The sequence below is a fragment of the Eubalaena glacialis genome, chromosome 3 (genome assembly GCF_028564815.1).
Source record: "Eubalaena glacialis isolate mEubGla1 chromosome 3, mEubGla1.1.hap2.+ XY, whole genome shotgun sequence".
Lineage (NCBI taxonomy): Eukaryota > Metazoa > Chordata > Mammalia > Artiodactyla > Balaenidae > Eubalaena > Eubalaena glacialis.
Genome location: NC_083718.1, coordinates 174490848 through 174503359, shown reverse-complemented (window position 1 = coordinate 174503359; position 12512 = coordinate 174490848). Strand labels below are relative to the sequence as shown.

Here is a 12512-nt window from a genome sequence, read left to right as displayed (position 1 = left end):
ATGCCTCTTTTATGTGGAGGATGCCCTTTACATTTGGCCATACCCATCAATATCCTTCCTGTGCCTTCCAGTTGAAGGCTAATGAAACCAAGGTGGTGGTTAAGGGCATATGGTTAGGAGATGAACTCTGAAAGCACATAGACCTAAGTTTGAATCCCCACTTTGTCTCTTCTTGGCTGTGTGACTTATGCAAGTCACTTGACCTCTCTGAGCCTCAGTTTTTTCACCTATAAAATGAAGATAACACTATTTACTTCATATGTTTGTATGATAAAAAATTAAGATGAAATGTGAAAAGCTCAGCATAGTACTTGGCATGTAGTAAGGGCTCAATAAACATATAAATAAAAATGAATAAAAGTGCTTAATGCTTATGTATTGAGCTAAAAGTACAGAATACCCAGTTCTCTTCCTCAGGGCTTTTATCATATAGCTGAAGCCTGTCAGCTTGGGATATTGTCTCCCTTTATCTCTGAGGAGTATGTGATGTGTTCATTTGTCTTCTTACTTCACAGGCAGGCCCAATGCCCAAACACATTGCGTTTATAATGGATGGGAACCGTCGCTATGCCAAGAAGTGCCAAGTGGAGAGGCAAGAGGGCCACTCACAGGGCTTCAACAAACTGGCTGAGGTGGGTGCACGTGGCAGAACCCAAGGTGAATGGTCTGTGGAGAATTGGATTATAGCTAGAAGACCAGGCCCTGAGTTTGCTGTGGTTTGAGAGTGTTTTTTTATAGCTGTTTGTCTGTTTTATTGCTTGCTTGCTAGCCATGGATCTCATATCAACATTAACAGAAAATTAAGTCATCCAGTGAATCATCGCAAAATATTAGAAATAAGAACAAAATTGTCTTCTCTTACCACTTTAATCAACAGTTTATGTTTTTCTGTGCCTCATCCCAATCCTTGTAATATGTTCAACATGACTTAACATTTATAAAATTACATCTATAGCTTTGATAACCTTATTTTTTTCTTGACATTTTGGCAAGTATTTTTCTAGGTTGATCTATAGCTTTCTACCTATATGTTTTAATGGCTGTGGAACATTTTTCCTGAGGATCTGACATAGTTTGTTTAGCTGCTCCACTATTATTGGACATTATAAATGGTACTAGTTTACAATAAATTCTTAGAAGTGACATTTCCAGAGCAAAGGTAGAGGGTGACTACCCATCCTGAGGTTGAGGTGTTTCTCAGGACACAGGCCTTTAAGTGCTTAAACTAGGAAAAGTGCCAGACAAACCAGGATATCACTCCAACCAAACGTCATCAACATTTTATGGTTTTAATGCCCACTGCAGATTGGGAAACAGTAAATTTAACAATGACAATGGAATATGTCAATCTTTGTGAAACTCTGTAGCCCACGGATCCCAGCTTCCTGGCACAAGAACACGTCCTGAAGCCAGGGCAGTGATACTTTTTGCCTTGAATGAGTGGTTGTGGGGTTCTCTCCAACACTGAGGTCTTCAGGTTTGTTGACCTCAGTTCTCTTTTGTGACTAAGAGGCAGTTTTTGCCTAGTGCTTAGGAGCTTAAGCTCTGTAGTCACTCAGAACTCATTGGCACCCCTGCTCTGCCACTTCCTGGCTCTGTGACCTGCTGCAAGTTACATAGCTTCCCTTTGGCTCAGTTCCTTCATCTGTAAAATGGGGAGATTACATGAGGATTAAACAAGATGGCACAATGAAAAGCATGTGGCACAAGACCTGGCATAAAGGATGTGCTCAAAAAATTGAAGCTGTTGTTATTAGCCTATATTGACTGAGATCAGTGGTGGGTTCCGACCCAGGTGTACCCACCAAGTTCGCTGCCTGGTAAGATCTTCAGGGCCCAAGCCTATTCAAGTGTCAGGTTTGCACTGGTAATTTTCCTAAGGCGGCAGTGAATGGGTTTGTATGTCTGATAAGGGATTAGAAAGGTAGCTCTTCAGCTTTATTTCTTCAGTTCTGTTTGAATGTCTTCTGTTCCTTACCTTTATCCTCCAGGCTCCCCATCTCAACACTTATTCTCATCTCCAGTTTGTTCTCTGCCTTTAGTGGCACTGGGTTAGAGCAGTACCAAAGGACTGAGTTTAAATTTGAGTTTCACTTCTTTTTTCGTTGAGATATAATTTCATACAGGGAAATGCACGGATTTGGGGTTTTGACAGTTGCATTCATCTGTCTAATCCACACCCCTGTCAAGATATAGAACATTTCCATCTCCCTAGCAAATTCCTTTGTGCCCCTTCCCAGTCAAACCCTGTCTTCCCTCCTCTTCTCCTCCCCTTGCCCCTCCTCTTCTGATTTCTATCACTCTAGATGAGTTTTTGCTGTTCTAGAACCTCATATAATGGATTCATATGGTAGAGCTGTGGACTTTTGACTCGTCTTCAACTTTCTGAGCCTCAATTTTATCATCTGTAAAGTAGGCATGAAAACAATAATTCCTTTCTCAAGGGGTTGCTTGAAGAATCAAATGAAATAATGTATGTGAAAACCCTTTGCAGACTTAAATGCTACACAGCTGTGAAATTGTTGCTTTTATTCTTATAACTCATCAGCCTCTCAGTCTATTGGAATAATGATATTATGCTGTGAGTAATAATACCTCGTGTTTTTATGTATCTTTAGCCACCTTGTGAGGGATGGATTGTGATCCTATTTTACAGATAAGGAGACTTAGACCCTGAGAGGTTAAATGATATGCCTGCAGTCCCATAGCAAGTGCTTGATGGAGTGAGAGACTAGAACCTAGATCTTTACTCTCTCAGTGAAAAGCTCTTTCCAGTAAACCACAATAGCATCAGCATAATAGTACTCATTAAGTTCACATTTTTCAGTCTCTCAGGTGGTGGCTTTCTGCTTATTTCGTTCATTATTCTGACAGAAGCATTGGTATTATCCTAGCTTTACCCAGTTTGGGGAGGAGAAAAGTGTGTCTCTTCACTGAGTCGGGGCTGAGGCATCTCCTGTTTCCCTTCCTGCTCTTTCCTTGTACCCTAGCTCCTTGCCTTCTCCCCTTCAGACTCTGCGTTGGTGTTTGAACCTGGGCGTCCTAGAGGTGACGGTCTACGCATTCAGCATTGAGAACTTCAAACGCTCCAAGAGTGAGGTAGATGGGCTAATGGATCTGGCCCGGCAGAAGTTCAGCCGCTTGATGGAAGAAAAGTAAGATGCTCTCAGAGGGGGAGCCTGTGTTCTTCTACCACCTCCAGCCTTACCTAACCCTCAACTCTCTTTTCTGAGGCTAGTTAAGGAACTCTAAACCCTTCTACTGTTAGTCAGACCTCTTCAGTGGCAAATATGGCAAGCTAGTTTTTCTTTCTTTCTTTCTTTCTTTCTTTTTTTTTTAAAGGGGACATTTATTTGAGGATATAGAGGTATTTCACAGAGTTCAAGGACAAGGATAGCCAGCCTCAGGCAAAACCGAAGCCAGGAATTGAAATCCATTAGCTAGAGCCTCCTCAGACATTTACTTCCTTTGCTCCGCAGACTAACTTTGTCTGCTTCAAGAGAGCAGCTCAGAATGAATTAAAACCCTTAATTGGTCCACCTTAGTTCAAATTTCTACCCCAGGACCAGTGAACTGTGACCAGGGAAGTAGAGTGAGAGAGACTTTGAAAAAGCCATTTTCTGCTGTGCAAGTCATCCCTAAAAAGTTACTGTACTTCCCTGCATATACCCTTGGATGGGACAGGATGATGCATAAAAGGCCTTTATGGGGATGAGTCAGTACTATTCTTGCTATCACTATGTTTAAGCTTAACTTAGGGAGCAAAGCCAGAATGGGGCAAAGTGGAAGTTTGGTGGAGATTATTTGTTTCAAAGTGTGGAACCCTCTCCAGCCAGGACTGCCCCAAAGTCTTCATTACAACCATTCTCTGCCCAGCTCCTCCCCACACCAGGACCAGGAAGATGAGAGAACAGAGAGCTTAGAGCTCTAGTGGAGCTGGGCCTAGGACAGTTCTGTCATTTCCATCCCTGTGTGGGTCAGGGTGCGGGGAGCATAGCCAGGCTTCTCTCTGTCCATATTAGTGAGTCTCTGGGCCACAGACATTACTCCTTCCCATGTGGCTCAGAATTCACACCCAAGGGGCTGGGGACAGAGGTAATCGGGACACATTCCAGGTGTTCAAATTCTTCAAATTCTTCTGTACTTCACACTAATCTTACCTTTTTTAAGTGCTTATACTATGTGTCAGGCCCTGAGCCTAACATGTACTCTCATTTAAAATTCATATTATCCTGTGAGAAAGATATTATTATCCCAGTTGTAGAGAGGAGGAAAGTAAAAACCAGAGAAGTTTAGGGGTGTATCCTGGGTCACGCAGCTATCAGACAGGCAGAGCCAAAACACACAGGGTCTTTCTGATTCTAGAGCTGAGCTGTTGTCTGCTGTAGAGACAGGAAGCAGTCTTAACACTTCTTACAAGATCAAAATGCATGGCAGTAGAGGTGCTCCTGAGATTGTTCTAATCAGTCACGAGTAGAGAAGATGGTCTTAGGTTATGAAGTCCTAGACAGAGTAAGAAGAAACCTTAATGGTGGCTTTCCAACAAGGTGCCACAGAACCCCATAGTTGTGAGGAGTGGGCATGCAAGGACCCAGAGGGAATGGGGTATACGGTGCTTGTTTGCATTTATCTATTTTATATATTGGGCTTCTGTTTAAGATTTGATTTGAAGAAAGACTTGTTTGGCTAAAAGAAGTTTGGAAAACCACTGGCCTAGTTCAGTTTCATCAGTTGGGAAACTAATCCTGGTGAAGAGAAGAGAAAGGTTTGCCCATGGTCACGCAGCTAGCTAGTGGCAGAGCCAGGCTGGGAACCCAGATCTCCTGGCTCCTTGCCAGGGCTTTTACACCTCCTTACTCAGGTCATGTGCCTGATGTCTGAGGATAAGCACTTTCACAGTATGGCAGGGGTGGTTATGCAAGGTCAGATAGTAATCGGTGGCACTAGGCACTAGGGCTTGAATCTAGGTATTCTTTTTTTTTTTTTTGGCTGCACCACACAGCATGCGAAGTCTTAGTTCCCCGACCAGGGATGAAACCAGTGTCCCCTGCAGTGGAACCACGGAGGAACCGTGGAATTCCTGAATCTAGGTATTCTTATTCAAATGTTGCCTTAATTTGAATATAGGTTTGTCTACTCTAACTCAAGTGGGTTCTCAAAGCTAGGTGATTAGATCTTGCTTCACTCTTGAAGAAATGTGGTTGAGGGTTATCGGGTGGATAGGCTGTGCGTGTAGCCTTCAGCTCTGGATCAGGGTTCTCCAGGACGTGCCAGATACCCTTGCCCCACAGTGTACTTCTTGTTATGAAGCTCCCATTTTCCAAACATTAGTTGTTCAGTTTCTCCATAGCATTCCCAAGTGCGAGAAGCTGGCTGGGGAACAGTGAGTTCGTGCTCACTGTGCGGGGTTTGGGAGTTACTATATGGAGGCAGTGTAATGTTGTGATTAAAAAGACAGGCTCTGGAACCAGACTCCCTAAGTTCGATTTCTGGCTTTCTACTCACCAGCTGTCTGATCTTGAACAAATTACTTAACCTCCCTGTGCCTCAGTTTCTTCGTCTGTAAAAGGGGAATGAGAATGGTGTCTGCCTCAAAGGTTGATGTAAGGATGGAATGCGTGTAAAACACCTAGACCAATGTCTGGCACTTAGTAAACATATAATTAATGTTAGATGTTACAAAAGTAACCAATAATACAACTCCTGCTGTTGAGGAGTTTATTCACCCATCAAAATGGGACAAACAGCACAGGATACGTGAAATGCAACTTGTCGACAAGGACACACAAGGCGGTGTAATGTGTGGTAAAGAGGTTTGGGTTCTCAAATCAGGCAAACCTGGGATTCGGTCCCGACACAGCACTTGATGGCTGTATGACCTTGGGCAATCCCTATCTGCCTATTCTATCTGAGCCTCGGTTTCCTGCTGTAGAACAGGGAATGTAGTAAACTCCCTTCAGAGTTGTTGAGGGCATTCAGTGAAATAATACTTGTAGATCAGTGCCTGACACACAGGAAGGCACTCAAAAACTGGTAATTGAGTATCAGCTAAGCACTTTGCTTTCTCCAGCTCAGCAGGTGCTCTGTCCCACCTCCCAAACCTGCCTCCTTTCCCCCCTGATCAGGGAGAAACTGCAGAAGCATGGGGTATGTATCCGGGTCCTGGGTGATCTGCATTTGTTGCCCTTGGATCTCCAGGAGCTGATCGCACAGGCTGTGCAGGCCACCAAGAACTACAACAAGTAAGTTTTCAGATTTCCCCTTAGGGACCTGTATCAATCTATGACTCCCTGCTAACTTTAGGGAGACGTCCTGGGCCTTCCTTAGCCTGCATTTGGTACAAGAGGTAATGAGGAGTTGGTTTTGGATGCTTGAGACTTCTATCTGCAGGGCAGACCAGAGATGGTTCTGCAGCACCTTGTTATATGTGTGTATACTCACACATACAGTTTCTTATCTTCCTCCTTCATGTGCCTTGGCCCCCATATACATATGTATTTTTATATATATATAAATATATATGTGTGTGTGTGTGTTTAATTGACAGGGAATGGGGTGGGAATGTAGCAGGCCTTATACCTGTCTCTGAAGACAGATCCTTCAAGAAATTCTCTTTCTGTCCCACTGCTTTAACCAATAGAGGGGATGACCTTGGGAGGGCATGCAGATGCAGAGGGGAACAGAGTTTAATAATCTAGACTTCATTATGTGTGGCTTTGGAATATAATGCATATTTGGCAGTGGATTTGTTTCACATCAGATTTCCTTCCTATTCTTCTTAGCTTGTTCCAATATCACAGTGAATTCACATCCTCTGAAAGCTGGGTGTTAGCAGAAGGGAAGAAGATTAGGAGAATAATAAGGGTCAGTTAGTATTTTTCTTATTACAAAACATATGTTTTTTTCCCAAGAAAACTTGGAAAACTCAAAAAATTAATAATCTCGCTTTTCAGAGGTATCCATGGTTAACATTTGGTGTGTGTTTGTTCTACCACAGAAGGGGTGCTCTGTAATAAGTGACTCCACTCCTTGGTCCCTGCCCCCCTTTGATAAATTATTCTGTTCTTCCCTTCTCAGGTGTTTCCTGAACGTCTGTTTTGCTTACACATCCCGTCATGAGATCAGCAATGCTGTGAGAGAGATGGCCTGGGGAGTGGAGCAAGGCCTGCTGGATCCCAGGTAGCGCAGTTGTTCAGCATGATAGGGAAAACAGGCATGCACTGAACCATAAAATCCCTCCTAAGTCATGTACTTGGGCCAGAAGTCAAATCGGGAATGTATGTGGAAAGATTTGAGAGGGGTGGTCCCCTGCACTTAGAGCTTTGGAATGACTTATTATAGCCTGCTTCAGAATTTCTCTGTGTTCACCACAAACCAGGAAGCTCCAGAAAAAATGGCATGGCTTGTAGCAACACTGTGGCATTCAATAAAACACGATGCCCTCCTGGCCCTTTGGCGGAGTTTTTCTAAGAATGATTTTTCAGGAATGCAGCTTGTTGGGGGTATTGGCCTTTAGGCCTCTCATGTTACAGTTTCATGCAAGATCCAGGTATTTTTCAAAAAGAAAGTTGTTCATCGTTAGCAACGCGGTAGAATTATTAGAGCTGGGAGAGACTTTAGAAGCCATCTATCTGCTCAGTCCCTCTCCTGTTATTATTAGTGTAACCTTTGGTAATAATATTAGTAAACTAACAACAGCAGTAGTAAAATAATAGTAGCAAAAAACAAGCCAGGCAATGTGTTATGCTCTGTTTATTTAAGTTAATATTCTCATGTTTAAGAGATTTGAGTCTTTTCTCCATTTTATAGATGAGAAAACTGAGCTCACATTGGAATGACTGTCCCAAGGTCATTCTGCTAGTAAGTGCCAGAGCTGGGACTCCTATCAAAAACTGTCTGATTCCAGAGTTTTTGTCCTTATGTTTATTATATATGGGATTGTGGGACCCAGGAGTTTTTCTGACTCCCTTCTTGGGTGTAATTCGATTTTCCTGGGAGACTAAATTAAAAATGAAGAAGTTTCTCAGTGAGAATGAAATTAGATAAGAAGAAAAGGAGACAGTTTTTAAGGCTATTTTATGAATCCCTCTCCTCTCCAACAGCTGAATGATCTTTCTGTGCCACGTAGTTTATTCATTCAATCAATCATTCATTCTTGTAACAAATATTTTTTAAGTGCCAACTAAAGGCCAGACACATTGCTGTATATAGGGGATACAGTGGTAAAAATAAAAAACACATATTTCCTGCTTTCGTGGCTCTCTGGTAAGGGAAACAAACATTATCAACATTATACAAATTAGCATAAATTTATAATGATGATAAGCATGATAAAGCCATTGGTGCATGGTTCAACAAGAATTTATAATAAGAGGAATGGACCTGGTAGGGAAGGCTCCCCAAAGGAAATGAGAAGTGACCTAAGAAGGGGGTGAGAGGATAAGCAGTAACTGGGGAAAGAGGCAGTATTATGAAGAGCCTGTTGGTTGCACAAATACTGTTGGAATAATTCGAGTAGAGAGTACTTGGAAGGGAGCTTGGATTATGGTGGTGACGGTGGAATAGACCAAACAGACTGCATTAAGAGCTATGAAGCAGATCAAATAGAGAGGACTTGGTGGGGGGGTGGTGGGATGAATTGGGAGATTGGGATTGACATATATACACTAATATGTATAAAGTAGATAACTAATAAGAACCTGCTGTATTAAAAAACATAAAATTCAAAAAATAAAAAAAAAGAAAAAAAATATTATTGAGAGAGAAAAAAAATCGAGAGGACTTGCTGGATTGACTCTGGGATAAGGATGTGTTATGGGTGACTCCAGGGTTTTTGACTTATAAAACAGTGGATAGTGGTGCCCTTCGCTGTGCTGAGAACCCTGAGAGGCTGCAGTTTGAGGAAGAAGGTCAGGAGTTTGGTTTGGGATATATTGTAGATGTTGAACACAGATATCAGGTTGACAGTAGAGAGAAGTGGGGACTGGAGATAGCAGTATGGTAACTGAAGCAAAGAGAGAACATGAGGAATCTAAGGAGAGTCTAGAGTGAGAAGAAGAGAGGGCCTAGGATGGAGTTTTGAGAAACTCGTAAGTTTTACTGGCTGGGTAGAGGAAAGTGAGCCTTAAGGAAAAAAGAGAATCAACAACCAGAAAGGTAGAAACAAAAGGGCTGCCAATATTACAGAAGCCAAGAAAAGAGGGTGTTTGTTAGTGCAGGTGGGGTGGCGGGTGTGCATTGGTGGGAGCAACAGTGTCAAATGCTGTAGAGAGGTCAATTAATACGTGGATTGAAAATTAGCTGTTGGGGAAAAAACATTAAGATATTGGTTAAGTTGGCAGTATGGGGGCTGGGCAGGAAGATGAGATACAAGTAGATGAGGGATATATAAGTAGATGAAAGTTATTGATAATTTTCTGATTCTTGGCTTGGGGAATGATTTCCTAGTTCATTATATTCTTAGTGCTTTACGATTAATGTTTTATATAATTTTTTGTATAAATTAAATGACATATTTTAAAAAAATAAGGGACAAATGTTTATGCTAAAAAGAAAAAAAGCTATTTAGCAAGTAGATTTAATATGCATTCATGCCTGGAACTAGAACTCTGATCTTGCCTCCTAGTGCAGCGTGATTTATACTGATACCACATTGCAATAGCCACTGACCCCCTGCTTCTTGCCCAGCTAGTTTTCTCATATCCGTTTTCTCTGCCCTGCATGGTTTAGTAACTTGCCTGTGTGGGTTAGTCATGCAGACATGGCGTGGGCTGGGCGGGTTACTAGGGTAAGGAGGCTGATGTCTCAACCCATCAGCTCAGGAAGCTTGATGTTCAACTCAGACTGGGCTGATCAGGGCCTGAGGCAGTGCTCTTTACATTATTCAGCTTTAAACAAATCCATATTTATAACAGAGAGTCAGTGAGTTAATTACAGTCAGGCTCTACCCTTCCCATAACTGGAATTTTTCTGTTCTCTCATCACCACCATCCAACTCCTCATTTTCCTTTCTTCCAGGGTAATATATTTTTTTCTAGCAGTCATTTTAATAGATTGTTTTTTGAATCTCAAATTATAGAAGAAGGAATTAGGTTTAGCATAAATGATAGTTAATAAACTCTCTTGAGCAGGTCTTGACCATCTGTAGGCCTCTGTCTTCCTCTTAAAACAGTAGAGTTAATAATAATTGCTAATGTTTACTAAGCATTTACTCTGTGCCCAGCACTTGCTAAGTATTCCACGTACATTATTTCATTTAATCCTTAGACCCTTTGAGGTAGATACTGTTTTTATAAATTGAACCTTGCTGTGAGGTTAAATAACTTATCCAAGTTCACACAGTTGACCAGGATTTCCAACCTGGCTCCAGAGCCTGTGTTCTCTTTCACTATGGCATACTGACTGCCTTATAGGAAGGTTGAAATGAACAAAAACACAGTATAAAAATAAAAATTAATAACTAATAGTTACCAGGGACTTCCATGACTGTCCAGTGGTTAAGATTTCGCCTTCCAATGCAGGGGGTGTGGGTTTGATCCCTAGTCAGGAGCTAAGATCCCACATGCCTCGTGGCCAAAAAACCAAAACATAAAACGGAAGCAATATTATAACAAATTCAATAAAGACTTTAAAAAAAAAATGGTCCACATCAAAAAAATATACTAAAAATAAATAAATAAATAATAGTCATCAGATCTTATTATGAGGCAGGCGCAAGACTAGTAGGAGTTTATCATGCATATTCTCATCTAATTTCCATATAAGGTAGTGACTATTATTTGTCTTATTTTATAAGACCAGTTAACCAAGGTTTAAAAAGTTTAGTTGACAGGCTTCCCTGGTGCTCCAGTGGTTAAGACTCCACACTTCCACTGCAGGGGGTGCGGGTTCGATCCCTGGTTGGGGAATTGAGATCTGCATGTCATTCCGATGCTGCGCCGCGCGGCCAAAAAAAAAAAAAAAAATGCAGACACATTTGAAATTCAGAGGGGTTATGTGGGGATCCAAAGTCCCACAGCAGGGTAGTGGGTCTGGAAATAACCTTTATTCCTCTTATTTATGTAGTGCTTTATAGTTCCCAAGGTACACTCAAATCTGTTATTTCATTCGATTTGACTCTCACAATAACCTATAAGTAGATAGGACAAATGTGCCATTTCAAAAATAAGAGAGCTGAGAAATTGTTGATTGCACAGGGTTTCACTTTTTTTTTTTGGTCTGCTCCATGTGGCCTGTAGGATCTCAATTCCCCGACCAGGGATTGAACCCAGGCCATAGCAGTGAAAGTGCCAAATCCTAACCACTAGACCACCAGGGAACTCCCAGGTTTCACATTCTTAATTAAAGAATTAAGATCATGCTGTCAAGACAAGACTCAGGGAAATTATCAGGGAAATCTGAACCAGAGCCCTTCCTATTGCCCAGTCATAAGTGAATATTATTTACCATATGATGGTACAGAAAATAAAGCTCCCTCTGTGGTTTGCAAAAAGATGACTGAGAGATGGAGTAACTTACCCAAAGGCACACAGCTAGTAAGTGTAGATCCTTGTTCTGAACACTCAGCCCAGATCTCTGCTTTTTTTTGACTATGCTCCCAGAAAAATGTTCCCACCCAGAAATTTTGTCTTCTAGACCCTTCCTAAGATGCAGCTGTTACCACCTGGAGATTCTGAATCCTGCCTCTGGGTACTTGGCAGGATAGGTAAACAGTATTCTTGGAACCACCACACACCAGTCTTGCAAATACCCTCTTTCCATGGACAGGAGAGTTTAACTTAAGATAAATGCTGCCAGTCCCCATTCTTCCTTCATTCCGTCTCCTTTCTGAGTGTCTGTCTGCTTGGGAAAGTAGCTCTTATCAAACACAAGAGGGCTCATCATTTTGCTGTTTTTTCAAATCCTAAGTAAAGTGGATTTTTTGAAGTGTTTCAGGGTCCATATGACTTAAATTTAAGGTTTTAAAAATGTTCTCTATAATAAATTCAAACAATAACAGAAGTATATAAAGTAAAAAGAGATAGTATTTCCTTCTTATCCAACCTTCCAGAGGTAATCACCATTAATAGAATGGTGTATGCCTTTCTAGATTTTGTTCTTTGTTTATATATACATGTATTCACATGTGTGAGTGAGTGTGTGTGTGTGTATTTTCCACACTGTATTTTTTCTGAAACGTGCTTTTTTTCATCTAATATTACATCTTAGACATCTTTCCAAATCAATGCATTTAGATTTATCTTTATTAAAAACAGTTGCATAGTATTTCATCAAATTGCAGGGTCATAAGGTGTATCCATTTTAAAAACAAGATGTTTTAAGTGAAGGACAACACATATTCTGGTGGGTGCATCTAGTTTTAGACTGCAACTAAATGGCTTTGGGCAAATTTTTCATCTTCTCTGAGCCTCAGTTTCCTTATCTATAAAGTGAGGATAGAAGTACCTAATGTAGTTGTGAGGATTGAAACCATTCATTAATTTATCAAGCATTTGCTGAGGGCCTTCTACATA

At 41.3% G+C, this 12512-nt stretch overlaps 1 protein-coding gene across 3 annotated transcripts in view; it reads left to right on the top strand.

The window, feature by feature from the left end:
• The window catches only part of DHDDS (dehydrodolichyl diphosphate synthase subunit), a 32583-nt gene that overhangs the window by 2509 nt on the left and 17562 nt on the right, over positions 1–12512 (top strand). For all 3 annotated transcript variants that reach the window (XM_061184689.1, XM_061184692.1, XM_061184690.1), the window contains exons 3-6: positions 516–632; positions 3013–3155; positions 6126–6242; positions 7078–7179. In XM_061184689.1, the coding sequence (XP_061040672.1) occupies positions 516–632; positions 3013–3155; positions 6126–6242; positions 7078–7179 (479 nt within the window). The remainder of the gene's footprint in view (positions 1–515; positions 633–3012; positions 3156–6125; positions 6243–7077; positions 7180–12512) is intronic.